The following is a 24,627-nucleotide window of genomic DNA, read 5'->3' as shown; positions in this document are numbered from 1 at the left end:
AGATTGATGAGTGATTGCCCAATGTCCCCAACATTACCATTTTGTGGTGAAAGCAAATATGAAAGGCGGGGAAGTAAGAAAATCCATGAAATACAGTTTTGCCAATCTGTGGTGCATTCAGATGACAGTGGAGTTCATTTAAGGACACTGGAAACATAAAATAAATTGCTTTCTCTGAATCCAAAGTTGACACAAAGTTTCCTAGTTATATTTTTGATTCCAGAAGCACTGCGAGCCATGCTAGCAGACTGATAAAAATAAAATAAAAATAATAAAAAAAAAATCCCCCATCATTTTTCTTTCTAGTAAGTGTTCCTTCTCCCAGGGCCCAAGGACCACATGAAAGGGAGGGAGAAGTGCTGGTCCCATGAACCACACAATTAAGTCTGACTTACTGTATATCCAACAGATACCCTCACTGCAGTGGTCCCTAAAATGTGTTTTTAAGTAAAATTAACTTGGGAATCTGCAATTAGCACCACCTTTGAGAACAAATCAGGACACGTTTATTGAAGTGCTCTAACTATTTACCACAAGAGTGAATGTACCCCCAAAGTTCACATTTGACTATTTTGTCTCAATTTTCTTGTAATTTCATCTATCATGCTTTTTTTCAGTCCTCCAAAGGTGATGGATAAAACACAGAAATAAATAGGACCAACTGTTCACAGAAGCCTAAGGAAAAGCATAATTCTGTTATAAATACTCTTTGGTACAAAGCATGGAAATGCAATACTAAAATTGTTTGTTGAATCATTTATGAATTGGGCCTTCAGTTTCAGTTAGCAAATCAGTTGGAGGATTTTATTGATGTTCTTTTCCACTTTGCCTTTTTAGCTGCCAAACAGCCTTTGAGAAACTGAACTATTACATAATCAAGAAAACAGAGGGAATGGGGAACTTTTCTTTTTAAAGAAATTCCTATGCTAATGCAGGACTTTTTTTTTGTTGGGGGGAGAAATTAACTTATAGATTATGATAAAATTTATGATGACAAATTTTTAAATTAATTTCCTAAGATACCACAATTGTGAGTTTTCAACCAGCTAAACATGAAGAAGCAACACACATTTTTGTGTTTGTTCACAGATAGGAAATTTTTAAAATTTACTATTACAAAATATAAGTTCAGTAGAACATAACTGCATGCTGCCACACCATGCACAAAGTCATCACACGTGAAGAAACATGTAATATGAAGGGAAATTCTACTGTATTGAGAAATTCAGTATTTGACAGCTGTGAGTGCCCAAACTCCTCACATGAAAGTTACAAACATGAAGAAATAGCCAGGAACACAGAGGTGCATTTCTTTCTTAAATGTTTTGTCTCAAAGTGCTACTTTTCGTCATCTGAAGTGGGAGAGAAACTTGGAAATAGATAAAAGGTTTATTCCTCTTTAGTCAGAGCAGGTGTGCATTGCCTTACCTGATCTGTCCTCGCACCAGTGGTCTGTTTTTAGTCCTGTTCATATTTGAGTCAAACGGAACCTCAAAGAACTGTAATTAAAAAAAAGAAAGGAAGAATCAGAATGAAAGGATACCGGAACCATGCCATGCATAGAATGTCCTGTCTGCATCTGCAGGTACTTTAATTTCTGTATTTGAAGGTTCAGGGATACAATGAAAATGGTAAATGGGTTTTATGGAGCTTTGATAGTCTGCATTGATACTTTTGGCATCCCCTTAGGAAGAAAATCACCCAGAGGACAAAAATAGTCTGCACAAGACCCCATAAGTTCATCATTTGAAGTACAGTTTGATTCCAAGTTCTTTTCTCAATAGGTCTGACACATCTTTTAGACATACACAAATACATTTGCAGACACACATGGAAATAATGGAATTGTTACGGTTGGAAAAGACCTTTAGGATCATCCAGTCCAAGCAGCATCTCCACTGTGTTCACCATTAAACCACATTCTCAAGTGTCACACCACAGGTTTCCTGAACACTTCAGGTATGATGACTCCACCACCTTCCCTGGACAGCCCCTTCCAATGCCTGACAAGCCTTTTGATGAAGATATTTTCCCTAATGCCCAACCAACACCTCCCATGGCACCAGTGGAGCCGTTTCCTCTCCTCCTGTCCCTGTTCCCCGGGAGCACAGCCTGACCCCCACCTGGCTGTCCCCTCCTGTCAGGGAGTTGTGCAGAGCCAGAAGGTCCCCCTGAGCCTCCTTTTCTCCAGGCTGAGCCCCCTCCAGCTCCCTGACCGCAATTAATACAAATTGTCCTTGCAAATGTGCACTTCTGGTCTTTAGAAGACAAACACTAAGGTTTTTTTCAAGATAAGCTACCTTGCATATGATCCACCCCAAAATCAATCAATTCTTGTGAAACACTAGTGGAACTGCTCTGAGCCTCCAGTTGGAGCAGGAGGGAGTGAACACACCATATGCTGTTATTTATGCTACAACCCAATCTGATTTTAAACACGGCCTATGGGAAAATTCACACAGCACTATCTGCCCACTCAGAATTCCTTCAGGCTTCTTCAGGATCTGTTTTATAAGAATATTACTGGAAAAGCTGAATGCACTTTGTCAACCAGACAAATCTAAAGCCATTCAGTTTTACATGCACAAAACAATAATAGAAGTAATAAGCAGAGATTTACTTACAGAGAGTAGAACGTATCTACAGAAAGAATATTTTTTTACTGATGTTACATCTGAGGTTTTGAGGTGTGATCTCAATTATAGTGGATATGCAGGAAAAGTACCATAACAAATCATAATTCCAAACAGTCAGATTCACAGTAAACTCAGTGCAGTCAAACTGCAGACAGATTTTAGGCGATCCTATGATAAAGGAATACATGATAAAGTCTATTCCAGCAAGCTGATTTAACATTTTATGCTACAAAATATTCAATTATTTAACATTTTATGCTACAAAATACTCAATTAACAAACATTTCCATTTTGTCAGTCCATGCAACTTACTGAGCATTCCCACGGGAGCACCAGTGGACAGAGACCATGGGAGCAGCAGGAACCTGCCAGACCCCTCCAGATGTACATCAAAGGAAAGATGTTCAACTTCCAGTCACATGGAGTTTCCAGGAACTATCTATCCCATCTACTACCTTGACATAATGCCTATAAAACAACCAGCAATCTCTGCCTTCCAATTTTATTACAGATATTCCTGAAGCAAACTTAGGCTGCTTAGCCAGGAGTTACAAGAGAGGGAGGAAGGAAGGAAGGCAGTTCATACATCTTTTGCTTTGCCTGAACTTTGTGGCACAGCACTGGGCAACTCCTACAATGATTTTTAGGCAGCAGACAGGGAATTTCTCATCCACTATTTGCTATGGCTGATGTGCAGTGGTCAGGGTCATTCCCAATGACCACCAGAACTGGTGAAGATCCTGGTTTGGAAGAAAAGCACTGAGGGGTTCTTGCCCTCCATCTTATGCTGGAGGGACATGTCAGATCTTCTCGACTACAACACTACCATGGAAGTGTTAGATGTTTCACAAAGAACCTCAAAGATAAAGACACAACTTTCTCTGGAGCAAGGAAAACACCCCATTTGGAGATGAAACCAGCTGATTGCTTCTGACAGCTCAGTGTTTTGCTAATGGTTTGTTTCACTGCTATATTTCAGAGGCAATTATGGTAAATGAAGAAAAAATTACATTTGACATCAGACTGGTGGAGAAATGCAAGGGAAAAAATAAACTCTATAAGGCTAAAGTCAGTTCTCCAGAAAATATCTGGGCTATGATTACTTTTTTTTGTAAGTCACAGGTTTTATTTCTACTTGCAAAGTTCTGACTGCTTTTAGTTACTTCCAGTTTAAACTTGTGCATGTAAAGAGATTTTTGCTTATTTGACAGTATTTAAGTTTATGCAAAAAGGTATATCTGTGCAATGGATAAAAATCGAAATAATGTGTAAGTTTTAAACTCAATGTGACTCAGACACAAAATGGCTGAAATGAAGAACAGTTGAATAGTCAACACCTGAAAGAATTTAAACTTATGCAGCTGGTTATGAATATAAGCTGATGATGCCATGCTCACTATATCAAATGCTTCCATATATTTAATATAGTAATTGACCTCTAAATAGAATATAAATTTTGAACAAGAATCTCTTCTGCTGACTTAAGTAGTCAAAAATGTCTATGTCGATTGTATACTCCTATTGTATACCGCATGCTCCTGAAATTAAGACTATGACATGACTTAAGACTGAATTTTTTCACTTTTTAAAATCTGAGAATCAGAATAATCTGTTACTGTCAAGCATATGTATACAGCATGGCACTGTACTTCCAACTGAACTAAACTTAAAATCTTTTTATTTGAAATGCCCTAGATTCCTTCACTGAGCTAGCTGCTATTCCATGTCAGCAAGATGCCATTTATCAAACTTTCCCCATTTTGCTCTCAGATGTTCAGCAAAATTCTCCCTCCATTTGCAATTATTTTCCCCTGGTATTCTAGAAAAAAATGAAAAAAGCACGCATCTCAAATATCATTCCATAGGAATGAAAGAGTGAAGTCAAACATATTATCTCATGCCAGGCCAACAGAATCCAGCCTGTTTCAGCAAACAGTAAATTCAGTAAGATGAAGCCTAGATAAATAAATATTTTAGATGCACTCAAGAGGCTTTTCCCTCAGTAAGTTTGAATGCATCATGCTGGACATGCAGAATATTATCTGCCCTTAGTATATGGGAAACTAGCCACCAAAAGGGCAGACTGAGGGTTAAATCTACAGCATTCTAAAAAACCTTGAGTGACAAAACTTGGCAACAGTTCTCAAGAAGCTACCCTAAATTTTAACCAGCATGCATGAACATTTAAAACGATCGCCAAAAAAAAAAAAAAAAAAAAAAAAAATCAAGCCAGCCAATACTCTGTGGTTTATTTCTCTAGCAGGCTCATCATACCTTTTATGCAGATCTCATCTCGTTAATATGCAGTAATAGTATCTTAAACATCTCACAATTCCTAGCATAGCTGTCACATTACTACTCAGAGCTGTTTACACCCATGGCTTTCTGTCCTTCAGCTTCTTCACATTGGTTTCCACTTTGTTTGTAAGTGAAATGTTGAAGAACATTTAATTTCAAGCTACCTTTTGGAACCAGCAGTGCCTGCAGAGAGTGGCTGTGTACTCGGAGCTTTTGGAAGGCTCACAGACTAATAATTTTATTAAGCCTATGCCAAGATTTCTGTAAAAACACCTTGCAGATGCAGATTACACTATGGCACTTTCAGCACTATTGATAGGGAAAGAGGACAGCATGTCTTGTGCCTCTGCAGGCAACTCCCACTCCTTCCATCAGTTCACAGAATCAAAGAAATCTCCTGAGTGGGAAGGGACCCGCAATGATTATCAAGTCCAACTGCTGCCTCTGCATTAGACATCCCAAGAATTCCTCTCTGTGCCTGAGAGCACTGACCTAACATTCCCTGAGCTACGGCAGCCTTGGGCTGTGACCATTCCCTGGGGAGCCTGTTCAGTGCCCCAGCACCTCTGGGTGTTGACCACCAAGACCATCTATTAAGCTTCCCAAGACAGTGGCCTGACAATTTTCAGTTAATTAGGCCAGTGGAGTTCTGAGCACATTCTGCACCTGCCATCCATGGTCCTGCAGGAGAGATCTCATCTACTGTATTACAACAGGCCAATACCTTTACTCCTGTTCAAACAGAAACACCAACAGAGTGCACTTGGAGGAACAATATGCTGCAGAGTTTATCAAACAGATCTGCCACACTTCAGCTAATAAACATATTTCATAGCTCAACTTGGATTTCGATTGCATCAAGGACCAGCCTGGTCCGCTGAGCCGCTGGCCCAGCTCTGAACGGTGACACGTGGTAGGAACAGCAGCAGCCAAAACAGGCAACTAGTGTGCCATGTACTGACATAACATTTTACTCTAATGCTGAACACATAGTTACAGCAGAGCCAGTAATACCAGGAGCCTAAAGATGGAATGGAACCCTGCCATTAGAAGACAATTTAATTCAAGGTAACTCTGAGATCCACCCATTGCAAAGCCACCCCTGAATCCAAGCAGGCTTCCATGTGTTCTTTACTGTCAGAATTGCCCTCTAAATCTGCATTTCTCTTCAAAGCCTCCCTGAAGGGCAATTCAGGTAAATCTTCAGCACTAATGAGTGAAGCAGTCACCTCCTCCTGCTGGGCTCCAAACCCCCCACCCCATATTGTACCACAAGGGGAGGTGGAGATGAGCTATAGGTGATGGCCAAAGTTCCTACTCAGCTAAAATCTCTTGCTACGGACCCAAGCAAACATTACTACAATACAAATAAAAACCACTACAGCTAGATGCTCCACTAGAGCACTTCAATGAATATCTACGGCCAGAGATGAAGCAGGGCTGCATTGGGCAAGTCTTGCAAATGTTGATCTGGCTGAATTAGGTGCTTCTGGGGTTCTCCCAGTTCCCCAGAGCTAGAGAAAGCTCTGTTTATCTTTGTTTTTCTTTGGTATTGCCCAAGAGCAAACAGTTAACCAGAAACAACACTGAAACATATGCTAGAAACAAAAAAAGGTGCATGAATCAAGGAGCAGCAGGTGGACCAAAACTGTGTGGAAAGCACTGGCAGAGCAGACTGCGGATACCTGGGCAATAACCTGCAGTTTCCTGGGAAGGTGACATCCAGAAAGCCATTCCTTGCACAGCTAGCCATGCAGTCTCCAACAGGTTTCAGCACTAGCCTTTCACATGAAGTCTGCTTTTCCACACAGCCAAAGGAAAGTTGCTTCAAGCAACACTGGAAACCCACCAGACCACGAATCATCAAGTATTTTTCTCTGAGACAGTTCTCCCTCTCCATATTACCTAATTATTTCTATTCCTCATGTTTTCAGTGATTTATCTTACATTGTCATAAAACAATATATAATTACATAAATGGAGAAGAAAAACATAATATATAATTCATGGTAAATAAGATCAAAGTCAAGATTATTACAGATTTCCTTCTGGTTTCCTTTCAACCACTTTTATATGAAAACAATAAAGAATAATTAAAGCATATTACAAAAGTCTTTTTACTCAATTGTACACAGATGTGACTAAAAAAAGTGGAGGGAAGGATTTTCCAAAGCACTCATGTGCTGATCTAACAGGATTCTCACTGAAATCAATGGCAGATTGACTTCCATGAGAGCAGAGGTAGACCAACACCAAGTGATTCCAAAACTCCCACCTTAATTGTACAAACAAGAAAGGCTTTGGAGACTGCTGGTTTGGAGACTTTATATTTGAGAATCAAAAAGGGCACACAGCACCTGTTTGTCTTCAAGATATGAAAATAAAGCAAGGCAAATATTTTAAGGATTAGAAATAGGTCTTTTTTTCTTGTAAGGCAGTATCTGAAAATCCTCTGGCTCTGAAGTTCCCAGTCTTACTATAGATCTGCTCCGATGTTTTCCATCTCAAAGAGGACTCTAATTAAAAACAAGATTGATGCAAGGCTGAACAACATTACTTACAGACAGAGGAGGGCAGGTAAACCCCAGACTGTCATCTCCCACAAAACTGGGAAGGTCTGCCACATAAAGGATCTGACACAGTTTATTTTTTTCCCCCACAAAAGACACATTCTTATTATCAGTCAGTGTTTAAAAGCCCGTTGCTCTGTACAGGGAATACAGCATGAGGAAATGGCTAAAATGTTGATATTGTGACAGAGATTTTTAGGAGGGAGAAGGAAGACTCACTGGTATGCATCCATCTAACCTGCTGGACTAACAACCTGTCCTGTCAGTTCTGCTTTCAACTGCTCAAGAGATGATGCTGTTATTCTCTTGACCCCTACAAGTGTGGCTTTCCAAGAATTCCCAGAGACACTGTCCCCAGAATGGGGCATTTTTTAGTTTTTACGTGGCATTTCGTATTTCAGTATCCTTAACCAGCAGCAGTGGCTGGAGCTGCCAGCATGCCTGGGACAGTGCTCTGTGTTCAGCTCATCCAAGTCCTTTTAGTGGCTCTGACCAAACAAGTGGTCACTGAACTCTTGCAGCTTGGGCCTCTTCCTCAGCACTTTGGCAAAACAACATCCTTTGCTGATACCACAAGTGCCTATACAAGGAGCTTGAAAGGCTTATGGCTGTAGTAACATGGACTGTCACAGCAACATGTTCCTAATGCTCCTGCTGCTGCAACTGTGAAGCATGTCACAGCAATGAGGGGTCAGGATGGAGGAGAGGATCATGGACACATGCCAAAATACACTGTTGGTAACTAGGGAAGCCCAGCTGGATAAACCACTGGCTCTGCAGGTGTGGATGTGTCTGTAGCACTCACTTGAGGAAAAGCAGTGAGGGTGGAAGGAAAGATCCTTCTGGGCTGCTGGGTCCAAGCCTGATGCAAGGAGCAAGGAATTACCAATAATTAAGGAGTACGTCTTCTTCAGTCTATGAATAACTTCACAAGTTAAATAATATGGCATGTGTACCAAAATTGTTTATCTACTTTATTCCACATAAAAAAAAATTCTTGTCTTCATTTTGAATCAAGTTTTCTAGTACCAATGCATGAACAACTAGCTCATTTAACCTCATTTTTTCAATGCACCTAATGTCCAAAGCTTGAAATGGGAGAAAAGACATGAATCTCCTGGTTTAGTAAATGAGAAACAGGTCAGGTGACCACCAATGAGCCTGGCTTGTCTCATTAAATCATATTTTGCTAAGAAGATAGAATAATAAAAATTAAATAATAATAAAAATAAAAGCAGGCCCTTATAAGCTGTTCCATCTTGAAAACTGCTGACTTGGTGAGCCATCTAACTAGTGTATTCCCAAGGCCTCATGGAGGTCAGCCATGGCTTCGGGGTAAATGAAAGCTGGATACTTATAGACAGGCTTCACCTTATATGATCCACACTGTAGAAATAACCTCCATGGAAAGGAATATGACTTTCTAGCTAGCTGCCAAAGACTAGTAATATTATACATTTACCAACACCAAGACCTTTTTATTTAGCACACAATTAATGCATTCACAAACCTTTCTTGAGCCCCTGCTCCAGGAGTACACTTGCCTATCAATGCTTTTGGGCTTCTTGATTAAAGGAGGTACCAAGTGCAGAACACGCTGCACCGAGTATCTTCCCATCATTTCAGATTTTGTTCCTGTCGGGCTCTTCCTTTTCAACTTAAAATAAAAACTGCTAAATGTGTTTCAGTTAGATAACTCATGCCCTTCCCCTGTGCTCACCCAACCAACTGCACCCAGAGAACAACCTTATTTGGCCAAAAATCGGCTAATTTCCATCTGGATCTTTCCATTTTTTAATCTTTGTCACTGGGCCAGGTCACCCTGGACACAAAAAGAGGAGAGGGAAAGGCTAAAGCTGTTAGACAGCTCCCACCGCTGTGCTGGTGCATCGTACCCCAGGAGAGAAGCAGCACCACAATGGTGTGTGAGAAGCAGCACCACAAAGGTGTGTCTCCCATTGAGGGGTTAAAGCATTCTTTTTTTCCAGGGTCACAGAGGTAGGCAATGAAGCAACATTTAACTGTGCTGTCCTGGAATAAGAAAGGAAAACTTCACCTCCCCAAACACACTTCCACAACTAAGCTCTGATCCCTCCACATCTGTTCCCTACCCTTGTAAGTTTTTAATGATGAATTAACATCATTAAATAGATTCAGAAGCATCTGACATCTGTAACATGGTTTCTTCAGGAACTATTTAATTATTATGTATTTTAGGAACCATTGTTAGGGTTGAAGAAAAATACCACCTTTATGCCTTACCAAAATATCCCCTGAATCACTGCCAAGACATTTTCTTCACGAGATTCCTTTGCATTAAATCATATTTGTCACAATGCCAGCATGCCATGAGTGCAATGTATAATTCAAAAAACAAACAAAACTTCAAATAACAATCTCTTTGCTGATGATAGGTATTGCACAAGGTCATTATCTGGTTTAAGTTACTATATGTCCTAAAATATACCAGGCCAGGTCCTCTGGACACAGTGCAGCTGCTTTGAGCAATACTGCAGATAAAATCTGATACTGAAGATGGCTTAGACAAATTCCTGTGGTGGAATAAAGTTGTTACTCAGGAACTCCTGGGGAAGTATTTCTACTGTTCAATGCAGTGCTTAAGTCAAGCAGGAGATTCCGAGTCAACCAGGAGACACAAATCTCAGCCAGAGGACTGAGAACAGAGGCAGGAGCGGTGAAGACTATTTCCCCCAAGTAACTACAGCAGGATCCTGAGCTCCTGGATTTAGCCAGGGCAGTTGTAGAAGGAGCAGGTCACTCAAGAGCCCACCAGACCATCACTATCAGCTGCTTTCAGTCCCCTGTGACTACTAGAGAGCTATAAAATCAAGCAGCCTCACTGTGCTCTGCTCTTGCCCAGGAGACTGGAGCAGGAAAGTAGGAAGGTGAGATTTAAATCACTTCCCCACATCTCCTAGCTCCAATCCATGTGTCCCAGACCCAGGTCATTTTAATCAGCTTTTTATAAATCGTCACTCAAACTATTAGAATATTAATCCACCTCAGTGTGCCTCCTGCCAGGAATCTGAATATTAACCCATAAACTGCTCTCTTATATCACACGGAGACGTGCTGTTTTTAACTGCTCATGGCTGACACGTCCTATTAGTGAGGCTCTTTTTCTTACAAGGAAGACAAAAGTAGCATTGTACATATAGCAGCATGCTTGCCTGCTTTCTGGGAGGCAGAGGTTATTTCAGTAGGTGCAAACATATAAACTGCTTGTTCAAAATATCTTTTAGTTTCAGAAATAAGTTAATTTCTATAATTGAAGCTCCTGGCATCTGTGAAAGTGAATTTGCTTTGGTCTGGCCATATTTGGCAAAATGGAAATCTACCGCTCCTTCTGGCCAAAATATTAAAAACCTCAAAACCCCAAAACCCACAATGGATGAAATGCAGGAAGGCTGTAACAGAATCAGTTATAAAGTTTAAATCTAAACCAGGGTATGAAGTGGTATAAGCCTTTACTGATGTGCCTGAGCAATGCAGCATGCCAGCATTGTGCAAACGTCACAGAGCTGACCTCCTCCACTTACACACAGCTCAAACCTCCTAATAAAATAATTCCTCAAGAATTACTACTTTTAAATATTAGGAGATGATATCAAAGAGAGCTTCAAGACACAGTTTTATATACAGCACACTTAGAGAATAGATCAAGTCCACAGGAGAGAGTTTACAACATATTTTAAAGCCAACTTTCTCCTGTTGCTCCAATGCCTAAAAAGAGAGTGAGAGAACCCTGAAGGGCATTACAGGATTTACACTGCACTGGCAGAATGGCCTCATTGCTTCCCTCCCACTGTATGCTCCCAGAACCAAAAGGAGCCCAGTTTCTAATATACTGAAGAGTCTTAATTGTTACGGGAGAATTACACAGGCACATTGATGAGTGCAATATTGTAACTTCATTTGTATGCCAATGGTTTCATTTAGTTTTAGATTTTCACAATAAAGCAAATTAAAATAAATCACACTCTTCCATCTGCATAGAACTTACCAGAAAGCTATCAATATATTAATAATACATTTTTTCTTTTATTAATTTCACAGATATTTGATGTGGCAGGCCACATGTAAGGTATTTTCAAGGCATTCTCTCCTCCTAAGACTATCACAACTCTGCAGATCAGAAGACATGGAAGAGTTGCTCATGAGTATCTATATATAAAGACTTTGCTCAAGCCTAAGGATTTTGCTCATAGTAGGTTAGTTTTGGTAAAGGATTTTTCTTCATTAAAATATGATTTTTTGCAGAATGTGTAGAACTGCCAAATAAAGTAACAATACAATAACAATGTAACAAATATCCAAGGTGTAGCTAATCACTTAGCGTAAGCTTTGCAGTAAAATCTAGTAAAATCCAGTAACCACCTTTTCTAAAAGCAAAATGCACCAACTGGGACCATGAACTGGGGATGACCATTACTATGCGCTTCTCTTGAGGACTGGATGACAATACTGTACACTGAGAAGTCACATTACAAAAGACATCTCAAACCCATAATTAGGTTTCATCTTTCTTTTCCCTTCATTAAGAATGAAAGTGAAGCAAGAGTTTCACAATGACCCACTGGAAAGCACAAACACCCAAACCTGTTGCAGGGTCATCACACTATCCATCTTTCTAAAGCTGTCGAGAAATGTTTGTCATTCCAATACTGCCTGCATCTCCCAAATGCTAAGATAACACACCCATCAATCTCAAAAGAGGAGTTGAAAAATAAATACTTCTGAGTCATGTTACTAAGAGGGATTCCACACACTATTAATTTTAGCTTGGAAAACAAGACACCAAATCAAATTACCTTTTTAGACCTCTTTTTAAGGTCTAATGACCTATTCAATTGCGTAAATTTATTTATTTTGTGGCAGTGATCTTTTGGAAAGCCTCAGAAGCTTAAACAACATTAATTTTAATCTGACTTCTGGCAACAGGAAGATTTTTGCCAAAAGGCGGACAAAGATATGGACGAAATAGCATAATTCTCTCTATCTCAGAAGTCTATTCTTAAAATATAAGCATAATAAAGAATATAATGACATATAAGCAAGACTTGTTCTAAGCACTGCATGAGCATCAATATGTTGGAATAAATTGGTGCTTTCCATATGAAACCTGGGGTAGCTTTTGTTCCCTTCAGCCCCACTGCAGCTTCTTGCTCACAAATGCTATTACAGCAACACTTTTCCACATCAAAGCAAGTGTCCAAATCTGCACACAAGAAAAGGGTTATTAAAACAAGAACTCATTGCCCAGCCAAAGGGCTCAAGCTCCTGCAGCTCAAGCCACGGATATTACCAGAGCAGTGAATTCCCAGCAGTTTTTAATATTGACATGGAAATGCCACACTTGTCAGGTCTGTCTTCCAGATGCCTCAAATGTCACCTTTGTTTGCTAAGTGTTAGTCCAATATTAAGCTTTCTGAGTATCTATTGGAAAAAAAACCTAAAAACAACCTTGCACCTCAGTGGCCTGATTTCTCCCAGGTGCCAGTATCCATTCATTTGAGAGCTCCTGGGGACTATTACCAACTCCTTCCTGTTGATGCCACCATAGGGATGTGGAAGCATTGACTACATGGGCCTTGCTAAAGCTGGATGTCTGGGACTAGTACTGTGTTCAATCACAAGAAAAAAAGGGAAAAATTTATTTGGATTCAGCAGGACACTTGAGGCACTTAGTGCAAGGTGTTAAAGCCAGACTGCACCATGGGAGTTTTGGATACTGTGTTCACTTTTCCATAAAACTAAACCCAGAATCATGGAAAGTCTTTTTGTGGTAATGGAAGTGCATTATAGTATCTCATCCTGGATCAAAACCTTTATTAAGCAAGTAAGAATGCATACATAAAGACAGGCACTTCCTCCAAGGACATGGAGGGCCAGAACAAGGGGAAATGGCTTCTCACTGCCAGAGGGCAGGCTTACCTGGGGCATTAGGAAAAAATTCTTCCCTGTGAGGGTGAGGAGACCCTGCCACAGGCTGCTCAGAGAACTTGCAGCTGCCCCATCCCCAAGAGTATTCAAGTACAGGCAGGACAGGGCTTGGGGCAACCTGGGATAGTGCAAGGTGAACCTGCCATGGCAGGGTGTAGAACTGCATGAGCATTATGGTCCATCTCAACCCAAATCATCCTGGGATTCTGTGTAAGAAGAAGAAGAAAACAAAGGACTGGAAGTCCAGCATCAAGGTTCCACTAATCATTGTTGGCAAGTAGAGGATAAACCAAAGAATTTAATTTGCTTAGCCCTGAGCCCAGATCTATATGTGGTGCCACACATACATGCGCCTATGGAAAAGAAAAAATCATACAAAAATCAAAACATAAAAAAGCTATTAGGTCCTCAGAAAAAAGAATTGCAAAATCAAATTGCTTGCTCTAATGGAAACTCTTGAAATTGAAAAAAAACAAAACAACACAAACAAAAATGACAACATTACAAACTGAAACTCAAATAAATATTGCCATATTTCTATGACAAAAATATATGGTGAAACATCTACTTTTGACCAGATTTCAAGTTCTTCAGTGAGGAAAGCGTGTGCAGATACCTGAGAAACACAAACTTTGCAATTCCAAAACAAACTAGTAACAAGAAGTTCTTACTCCAAAACAAAACCCATAAAATACATCCCAAGAAAAAAACAATATGCTCAAAAATTCACATTGTATTGAAATTCAAATTAATTTCCCCATGTAGGCAAGTCCTTAAATGCATCCTTCCATTTAATTACGTTGTCGTTCCTGTGTAGACAAGTCCCAAGATGCTCTTACATGATAATCGTTAAATATGAAGTGGTGAAATGAATTGCAACATTCAGTAATGCTCCTTATGAACTAAGATTTATAGAGGAAGCATGAAATATAATTATCAAAGCACATGGTTACTATATCTGTATGTTATTTTGGAAAAAAAAATTATTGAAAATTATAAATATCTGGGCACAGATATCTATATTAACAAAACTGCTGCAGAAGATAATGCTCAGCCCAGCTATTTATTTAACTGAAGCATTAAACTTAGAAAGTGCATTTTGCAAGTCATTTAAACACTGAACAAACCATGAAAATAACTGACAGAATCGTGTGATTTAGTAACTAAAATTTTTTTAATAGCTCTACCATCAGGCACTTGCCTAAAAAGTTGAGGTAAACTCCCACCTTCACTATGTAAAAAAAAAATCTGGTTTTGAAAAACAATCAGAAATTACATAAATAGCTCCAACTGCAGTCCCAGCAACTAGAAAAATAAAGGAAGTGCCATGAGAAAAAAGGAGCTTTGCATGATGTGCCTTGGCCCAGTGGTACACTGTGCATCTGCCTCGTAACACTCCTCGATAGTGTCCTTCTAAACATATGCTCATACAAATAAAGGTTGAAAATATATTTTCTAAACTAAACCATACCCAAAGCAGGTTTGGAAGATTGCTCAGTCTTTACAAGCACTTCATTTACACACCACCATATGCATTTATTATATAAGTATTTATAGTTTGGCAGCTTCCTCTCCAAACCTGCACCGGTTTTCTCAGTTGGGTTTCACCAGTGATATTTCTTTTGAATTTCCACGTTTTCAGACGCTTTGCTCAGACAGCCTTGATGGAGAACAGTCGTGTCTAACAGCAAAAAGGCAGCTGACAACTAAGTCAAGCTTCTAAAAGGATGGGAGGGGAGAGGGGGAGGCACAGTGACCTGCAAATACTGAGATGCCAAAGAAAGATCTAGTCAAGCCCCGAGCCTTTCCTTGATGTGTTTCTCATCTCATTGCAGAGTACTTCAGTTAAACCTCACCTTGTCAACCATCCCACTGCCCAGCAGCACTTGATCTTAGCAAAAACAGCCTTTGATTAAAGAAAGGGAAGATAATGTTGCTCCAAAAAGTTATAGACTACAAAACAAACCATATTTACAGATACAGAATTACAGAATCATAGCATGGTTTGGAAAGAACCTTAAAGCCCATTTTGTTCCAACACCCTACCACGGGCAGGAACACCTACCTCTAGACATAGCTGCTTCAAGCCTCAACCAACCTGGCCTTGGACACTTCCAGGGCTGGGGAGTCCACAGCCCCTCTGGGAAACATGCCAGTGCCTCACCATCTCTATATAAATATATTTTAGAAGGGCTGTTTATCCTGCTTGACTGTTCAAAATAAGGCAAAGACAAAAAAAAAATCCAAACAAACCACCATTATTTAATTTTTGCGGTATCCTCTTGTCTTTCTTCCCCACAAATAAGTAGATTATGATCAGCATTTTACAGAATATACTCTTTTAGGAAAGGAAAAAAGGCAAGTGGGACCAGGAGTGCAGGAGATGTGTATCTGCACTTTCCCTGAAACTCTCTGAACACAGAGCATTGGTATTTCCACCATCACCAAGGCATGGTTCTACAGAAAAGCAGCACAAAATCAAACCAAGTACAAACTAGCAAAGTTGGCAATACAGCTCTGTCTCACACCTGAGGGGTTCCAGCTCTTTCCTAGCCTGGATTACCCCACTGGGCACAGTCCATGGTAACAGATTTGCAGAAGGCTTTGCCTTCTTATCCAGAGGACAAAAAGTAATTCCACTGTGCATTCCTGGTGGAATAACTGTAGTTCCCAGTGGAATTACTGTGACATTCCTTGATTTTACAGTTATCTATTTCTAGGGTAACATCAGATTACAGGGGACTTGGGTTTTATCTCTATACAAACTGGCTGGAGCAGGTCAGCACAACCAGCATGGGCACACCAGGATTGCTCCTGTTCCTGCCCCAGCAAAGGCAAGTTCAGACACATTGTGCTTCACCCATCCCAGCACTCACATCATCACCACTTCCCCAAAGAGGAGCCACACCAGTGCTTCCCAGCGCTATGCCAGGCCAGACAGCGGTTTTATTCAGACAGTGAGTTTTCTTTAGACAGCACTGGAATTCTTCCAGGCTAGATAAAATCTAAAATTTTCCATACAAAGAACTAAAATACTCATCAAAAACACAAGACCTCATTTATGTTCTGATACTCCTCAGGCATTCAGTTTTGGCCACTGTTGAGACAGAATTTCTTTGTTTTGACCCTGAATGACTTTCCCAATGCATCTTACAGGTGAAGGGGGTTCCAGCTGTGGCCTACCCACCCACTCCTTAATTAAAGATGCAGAGGTCTGACATAAACCATGTTACAGATTAAAACTGAACCGTGATACATGAGAAGTAAGTATGTGGATAGGTTTTGGGAAACAGACTGTTGGCAATTATTTTGGTGTTTAGTTAGAATCTTTAAATTGGAACAAAAAGAATTGTTCCTATTTAACAGTAGAATGAGGAGAAAAGAACAAGGAAGCCCATTTGTCACTTCCAAATGATTGCAGGAATTGTGAATCTCTTTAGGAATGCAACAAATTACAAAAATATTTTTTTAGTAACATGGAAATGCTATTTAATCAGAATTATCTAGTTCAAAAAGTCATGAGAATCAGGAGCAGCACCCTCGTCCTGACACCCAGGGGCTGCTGCTCTCCCAGACATCAAGGCATTAACACAGAGTCAAGCTGCCTCCATGGCCAAGTTCATCCAAACACCTTTTCCATGAACTAATCAAATAGGCATTTATTAGCCTGAGGAATATGCAAACCTAAGGGGAGGAGGAGACTTTTCCTCTTCATCAAAAGTCCCAAAACTTTTAGTCCAGAAGGTCTTAGATTTTCTGGCTACAGCCAGACTAATACAAAGCATCCCTGATGTCTAGACCAAATGAAAAGATTATCAAGTCTGGCCCAGTGCTGATTACACCAGGCTCATACTATTTTTCTAGTGGATGCTTTCATAATTAAATATCAAGTAACTGGAGGCACTTTGACATTTATGTCAACCTCACCTATGAAAACAACATAAAGTTTATTTGCACTGAGAACTATACAGTATTAAAAAGCATTCTATGGCTGCAACAGTAACCTATCAAGCTGTAAAGAGAAATCCTGATTTTAGTGAAGGGGATCCCTTGGGAATTCCATGCATCAGCAAAGCAGAGCAGCAATCACATTATGCCTGTAACTAATATGGACAAAGTGGAATGAGTAATAAAAGCCAACAAAAACCAACTTCCATTCTGATTAGCGATCACAGACTAGTAAGGCTTCAATTGCAATTTAAAATTAGGTGGCACCATCAGTCATTCGGGTCTCTGCAGGCAGCAGCTGCAGGCGCCTGTGGAAGAGGCACCAGGGATACCCTGGGGATGCACGAAATGGTAGCTCCAAACTATGTCAGGGAGCACAGCTCCTCAGACACAGCAGTTGTGATCATCTGGAAGATGTGCAAATCCCAAAACCTGAAGCACTAGAAAGTGGCTCAAGGGAAGCTTCCCCAAGCTCCCAGCTTTTATCTAGTTAATTCTCTTGGTCCAGGCAGGTGCATCAGCTCTTTGGACTGAAGAAACATGACAGGTTTTAGCTGTTTGGAATAGCTATTGCTCTGCATGATGCAAATGTATCACATTTTAAATTCAGACCAGGGCCACTCATAGGCAAAAAATTCCCAAAAACTAGATTTTCAAGGAGAATGAGTCCTTATTAGGAGAATAAACAGCTATGTAATGGACTTATTGAGCAGCTTTCATACTTTCTTGGTAATCTCATCAAAAGACAAGACAACAAGCTAGGTTTCCATGGGAGTTTTTTATTTTAAACAGCTGGGTGTAAAACTTGAGCAGGTTACTCAACCTTCCTGTGGAGGCTGAACAAATAGAGGGTGAACAAAGTGTTAAATAAGATCCACTGCCCCTGGAGAACAGGTAACTATGTAATGCACAAGGGATCACTGGTTCATGAATCACCAATAAATTTATGATGACTGGAAACCTTCATCCCATTCCCAGCTTAAATTTACATGCAGCTAATTTCTACCCACTGATTCTTTCGCCAACACTGCTCTCCAGCCACAGCAAGGTCATTTCCTCCTTCTACTTACCCCTGGATATGTTTATGGAGCAATCAGATCTACATCTGCTTTTGTTCTGACAGGCCACAGAAGCCAAGCTCTTTCAGCCACCCTTTGGTAAGTCTCTCTCCTTGTTCCCTCTCACATCCCAGCAAGTTCTTTTCAGCACCTGTTCCCATTTGAATTAATTTTTCTTGCAGAATAGTGCAGTTTTACAGATGATTATCTGCTAATGGCATTAATGGGTCCCAGCTTCCATGGAAATGCCTCGCTTGAGTCAAAATTGCATTTGCCTTTTTCACACCACTGCACAGTCAGGCTCTAAGAAAAGGAGATTTTTTTCCTTTTCTGTTTCTTCTGCCTGAGAAACCTCCAGGCTTGATCCAAGAGTAGATAAAACTCTGAACTAAAAAGAAAAACCTGGCTTTTAACTTAGGTCAGGTGTTAATAGCCCACAGAATGATCCTAAATAAGTCATTTCATGTTCTTATTTTTTCATTCCCACACTTACCTATTTAAATCCAGAACTCATTGAGGCCAAGCATCACCTCTTAATCTTAATTACCCCAGTGCCTTAAAACAATTCTGCCTGTGGCTGGAAAAAATCCTCCTGCCTCCTAAGCTCAAAAGTTTCATGAAACAATCTAGCTCTCAATTATTTTCCTGGTTTGTCATTGTTTGGAAAGACATGTATTTTAATGCACAGCCACACAAGTATACGTAAATGAAAAGCAATCTACTAAAGGTATTAGTAAATAAAAATCAAGCTGCTAATGGCTCACTGAATTACAGCAAAATCCAAATGCATTTCCAGGACCTTGCAAGTTTTCCATTATTTTTGAGAATGTTCTCATAAATGTCCACTACTGAGTAACCTTTGGGGAACTGCAGTGGCTGTGAGATTTACTGAAAATCAGAAGTCAAGCTGCATTTAGGGAGACATAAATGCACTGAACACATTTCAATGTCTGCTGTAAACCTGAAGAGATGGGGACTCGCTCGTCAGGATTACTCCAGGCTCTCAACATGCTGTCCCGTCATAAAAATGAAATTGTGAAGAAAGGGTGATCTTCTTTGATATTCTTCAGAAGTTTTTACAAATTATACAAGTTACAGTCAGTCAGTCATACAGGGCCTGAGAGATGCCATGGCTCATTCCTGGAGGGGAAGTCCCTCAGCCAGAAAGCTCATCACCCTCCCCCGCAGAAAAAGCCCGTAGGCGAGCCTCGCTGTTTATGGTAAGAGGAAAGTCTCTCCCAAAATACCCCTTGGTTGTATGTAAATATTTTGTACCCCACTGGCCCTTTCCCTCTGTTCTGCCCCTGAACCCTCAGATCATTGGCCCTGTTGCTCTGCCCTACCCCCTGCTTTCCCCATATAAATTCCAATCCCTCAGGTCTCATTGGTCAGTCTTTGACCCTGTATCCTTCTGTCGAAGAAGAATAAAGATCTCTGTGGAACCCCACATGAAGGCTCCTGTCCCTTTCCTCAGTGCTGCCTGCAGCGGCTCTCACAAGAATTGAAATCCCTCAGGCAAAGGCAGATAGGCCTGTGTGCCCAAGGGTGTCTTTCTCAAGATGCTTCCTTAGGAAGGTTACAGCTCTCTACCACCCTCGCCCACCATGACAAGTCATCACATGGAAATATGAAAGCACCCCTCAGCACTAGAAAAAGCCCTCATCCAAAGGTATATTGAGGAAAGGAAACCAATCCTTCTGGACTTGCAATAGGGCACAGGAGATCTAAGCATTATCAGTAATTGCAGAATCCCAGAATGGTTTGGGTTAGAAGGACACCTAAAAATCACCACATGCCAACCCCTGCCATGGGCAGGGACACCTTCCACTAGACCAGGTTGTCCAGTACTCAATGCAACCTGGCTTTGAACAGTTTATCATAAAAAAATTATATCCTACCAATCAATATCCAGATGGGAATTAAATTTCTCCTAGGAGAGTGCAGCATTACCATCACTTATATTGGCTGTAATTTAGGCACACACGCAAACTGCCCATAATTCAATAAACTGAAACCCAAAATAGGTCTCCACCAAATGTAGGCTCTAATACTGCTAATTAAAAATATAATAGTATGAGATGTATAATTGTACTAAATAGAAACAATTCTGAATTGATAAAGTTTTAAGAGCTAATACTTCTACAGTTTTTTTGTTTTAAGTCATTTAAAACACAAGATGAGGAGCTGTGGAATTACCCAAGGTTTTGCTGGCACTTGCACTAGCACCTGAAGATGAGCATTCCCAAGAATCTGAGCTCAAAAAACCCTCCCCACTCATAGACCTGGGAAGGAGGATTTCCAAATGACACATTAAAAACAGAACACATATTAAAAGATTTTTTATCTTATTATTGGAGAAAAACGTATGCTGTGTGCTATTCATGCCATGCTGCTTCAGCTGTAACAGTGGGCTCAATCCCAGCCTCAGCCCACATATACTGGAGATGCTGAGGAACTCCCAGTGGGAGCAGCACGAGGCGCCAGCAGCTCTGCCCAGTTCCAGCAGCACAGTGCCTGGTATAACTGCAACACATGCTGAATGTCTTTCTAATGGCAAAATAAAACTGCTGACTCAGGATGGCAGGAACGTTGAGAAAGGAGCTTAAGGAGAAATTTCAATGTGAGGTTTTAGTGAAGGAAATGGCTGATCCTCATCCTTCTTACTAACACTCCTACAAACCCCACATTTCACAGTCACATTGTTACACTGCCCTAGCTTGGTGCTTTTGTGAAAGGCCTGAGTTAAAAATACATTCTGGACTCAGTAGTCTGCTTCAACAATGCACTGCCCTGAAATATGGCTTTAAAAAAGAGCTGTCCAGATCCCCACCACTTGTCTCTATGGCTCATCTCATCTTCAGTATTCACCCTCATTCACAGCTACTAATTTAAATGCCTGTAGGAAAGAGCAGGCTGGCAAAAAAACTAACCCCAAGCGTCTGCTGTGGGAATAACTGCAGAAATAGCCAGCAGACACCCCAATAGGTATCAATGGGATAATCCCAGTACAGCAACCAAAAGCTCAGCCAACCCTAATCACAGTGAAAGGTTAGGAGTTAATTATGCTGGAATGACAGCTCAGTGCTTTGGGCATCAGCTTCCAAATAACTGGACGTCTTGGGAAGTCAAAAGTTGAGTTCTAGACAAGGGAGGGCCAGATGTTATTAGTGTTCTGAAAAATATATCATTTAATAGCAAAACACAACTTGTTCTGTCTGATTTTTACAGAAATTGAAAAAGATTTTTCTAACTGGGTTTCCTGTTTGATACATGATTGATAGATTTGGTAGCTGCAGAATTTTATTCCTCTTCTCAAGGCATATAACAAGATAACCAATCCGTTGTGAATATCAGGAATGATTTCAGGAAATTATTTTTATTTCTCATTAAATTACCTGAACACTTGCTATTATTACTATTATTATTATTATTATTGTTGGCAATTAGGAATTAGCACCTGACAGCCATTTATAATTTTCAAACTCGGATAGAAATATTAATAATTTACAGAGAGAAAACTATGTGTTGTTACCATTGCATGGGAAACAAATGACAGAATTCAAGTGATCTGTGACTTTACAATTGTATTGGGAAGCTTATACAAGAGTTACACAAATAAGACATTTGGGATAGTTTCAGTAGACTACAAATTATTCTGAGTCTCTGACTCTCAAACAAAATATTCTCAGTCTGAAGGCTCTTAGACACAGACTTTGCTAAAAAGGAAGAAAAGCTTAAGAAACCACTCAGAAGAAAACACTAATAAGTTTTATAAAGAAAATCACTTGTAAAACTGTTATTATTAAGAATTATACTTTGACTTCAGGAGGAGAACTCGGCTTATATAAGTCTATCCTAATGCCATTTAATTGAGTTATAGAGATGTAAACCACAAAAGAATGTGCTCCCAAGACTACCAGGCAAACAATCCCTGCTGACATTCTCTGCAAATGCTGGTCACTATAAATACAGAATAAATAAGTAAGGATGAGCCAGAGATGCAGGGATTTGGATGGACTATTATGTGCTCATAAGTACAGATAAAATGCTTGGAGCAATGAATGTATCTTCGTATCATGGGAAACCAACTTGCCCATGTGAGTCACATTTTTAACCTCCCCATACAGCCAAGAGAAGAACAAGTAAGAGTCTGGGTTTGGAAATGCTTTAGAAGTGGACATAAACACTGATTTCCCAAACCTCTGCAAGATTCCATGCTAGGGCTAGAATCAAACACCACCAGTCTTGGTGAGCAGACCCATGTGGGCCCATCCTCCTCAGCAGGAAATTTGGGCTCTCCAGCACAGCCATGGCAGATCCACAGAGGGGCCACTCGTGGGCTTGGGACGCAACCTGTGCTCCCGAGCTGATGCAGTACTGCAGCACTCACACCATCTCAGGCCTTCTCCTGGTGCTTCTCCTATGTCAGAGAGTAACAGCTTCTCAAGCAGGTGGGAAAAGTTGCTCTTTTAACAATAATTGACTGTGGTACTTCTAGTAAGTGACAGCTTAAACAATACTTTTCAGACAGAAGCAAAACATCTGACATTTTGTCTTCTTGAATAACTAGCAAAAAGCTGAATTTTGGAGTACAGACAAGTTACAAACTGAACCATTGAAGAATAGTAAAGAAAAAGCCTATACCAAGGGATTTCTCAGCAGAAGAATGATATACTAGACAAAAATAAAAGGATATAGCATATGTTGAGTAATAAAATTGGCAAACCTAGTAAGATTCAAATACTGCTATTATATACATCTGGGCAAAACTGGGAGGAAAAAAGTCATTAAGCAATCTGAGAACCCCTAAACAAAGAAACTGTAAAATTCTGAGCTGTAAAGGAAAGGAAACACTTAATCCCTCAGGAGTTTAAGTATGTATTTCAACTGAGTTATACCATCCCTCACAAGGACATGGAAGCACACAGAAACCTAGAGACACAATATAGCCACTGTGTGCTGCCGGCACAAAGCCAACTGACTCCAGTACCCACCAACCCTGGCACCTGTTGGGTTTATCAACAGCACATGCATTACCTCCTTGGGGCACCCAGGGAAGAAAAAGGCTCAACCAAGTGCCCATTTTCCAGCAAACCGCTGGATTGTGTACTGACACTATTTTAAAATAGGATTTCCACCTGCAAAACAAGCCACCCTCAATGCTGAAGTCGTTGTGATTTTTGTGCATTTCAAAGCAGTAAGTAGAAATACAGAAGCAATCAGTAAATAATATCATCCTGGCCTTGTGGAGCTGTTTCATCTATAACCACAGATGTAACCTCTTCCTGCCCCCTCCTGAGGCTAATTTATTTATGAATGTTCCTATTAAAAATAGGACTACTTCTGTAGTAGCATACTCTGCAGGGTGAGGGTGAGTAGGGGAGACAGGATAAACACAGTTTAATGAATAAAGGTTTTGGGACAAGATATCTCTTTCTATGAGTATGTAAGGTCTGGATTCACCCTGCCAGGCTGTTATGGGATACCCTACTAACATTCCCAGCACACCATGTAGGATGGGTATTTTAGGGGCCTTTCCTTGGTTGGTTTTTTTTTTGGTTTTTTTTGGTTTTTTTTTTTTTTTTTTTTTGCAACTCAAAAGTTCTGTGCCTATATCATGAGCTTAAAAGGAAACTCCACACTAGGAGCCAGCTACTACTGCCTTGGATTATGACATAAAGAATAATATATATTTCTAATGCCACATCAACACAAACTGCTTTTTTTAGGTTTTTTTTTTTTTTTTTTTTTTTTTTACAGAGTGGTTTATAAACTAATCCAGTGACTCTTGGCAACATGGAAAGGTTTGCAATTGACAGCATTCTGCTTCTTATTAAAAAGAAGGAGGAGGGCTTTGCCCTAACAGGCAAAACAGGGTAAGCCAAAATGGGAGCAGGATATGGGGGAATGTTAGCTCACTTCAACTGTACTTTGAAAAAAGGGAGTCTGGGGAGATCAGGGGAGATGGGGTAAAAGAGAATGAGTGTGGCTGTCCAATAACACTGGGTGAAGCTTTCCAGAACATAAGAGATGGCATGCAATAAACAATGGAAAAGCTAACTCTGGTAACATGATGTAAAAGGACACACAAAGGTGGCTTTGAACAATGCCAGGGCATGTGCGGATGAGACAGGGCTAAGACACCTTTGAAGG

At 40.3% G+C, this 24,627-nt stretch overlaps 1 protein-coding gene across 1 annotated transcript in view; it reads right to left on the bottom strand.

Annotated features, from left to right (window-relative positions):
• COX10 (cytochrome c oxidase assembly factor heme A:farnesyltransferase COX10) overlaps positions 1 to 24,627 on the bottom strand; it is a 108,992-nt gene that overhangs the window by 34,144 nt on the left and 50,221 nt on the right. The window contains exon 5 of the mRNA XM_079323163.1: positions 1,429 to 1,499. Coding sequence (XP_079179289.1) covers positions 1,429 to 1,499 — 71 coding nt within the window. The remainder of the gene's footprint in view (positions 1 to 1,428; positions 1,500 to 24,627) is intronic.

This window comes from Erithacus rubecula, assembly GCF_903797595.1.
Source record: "Erithacus rubecula genome assembly, chromosome: 20".
NCBI lineage: Eukaryota > Metazoa > Chordata > Aves > Passeriformes > Muscicapidae > Erithacus > Erithacus rubecula.
Note: the sequence above shows the minus strand (reverse complement) of the source record. Positions and strands in the feature narration are given on the sequence as shown.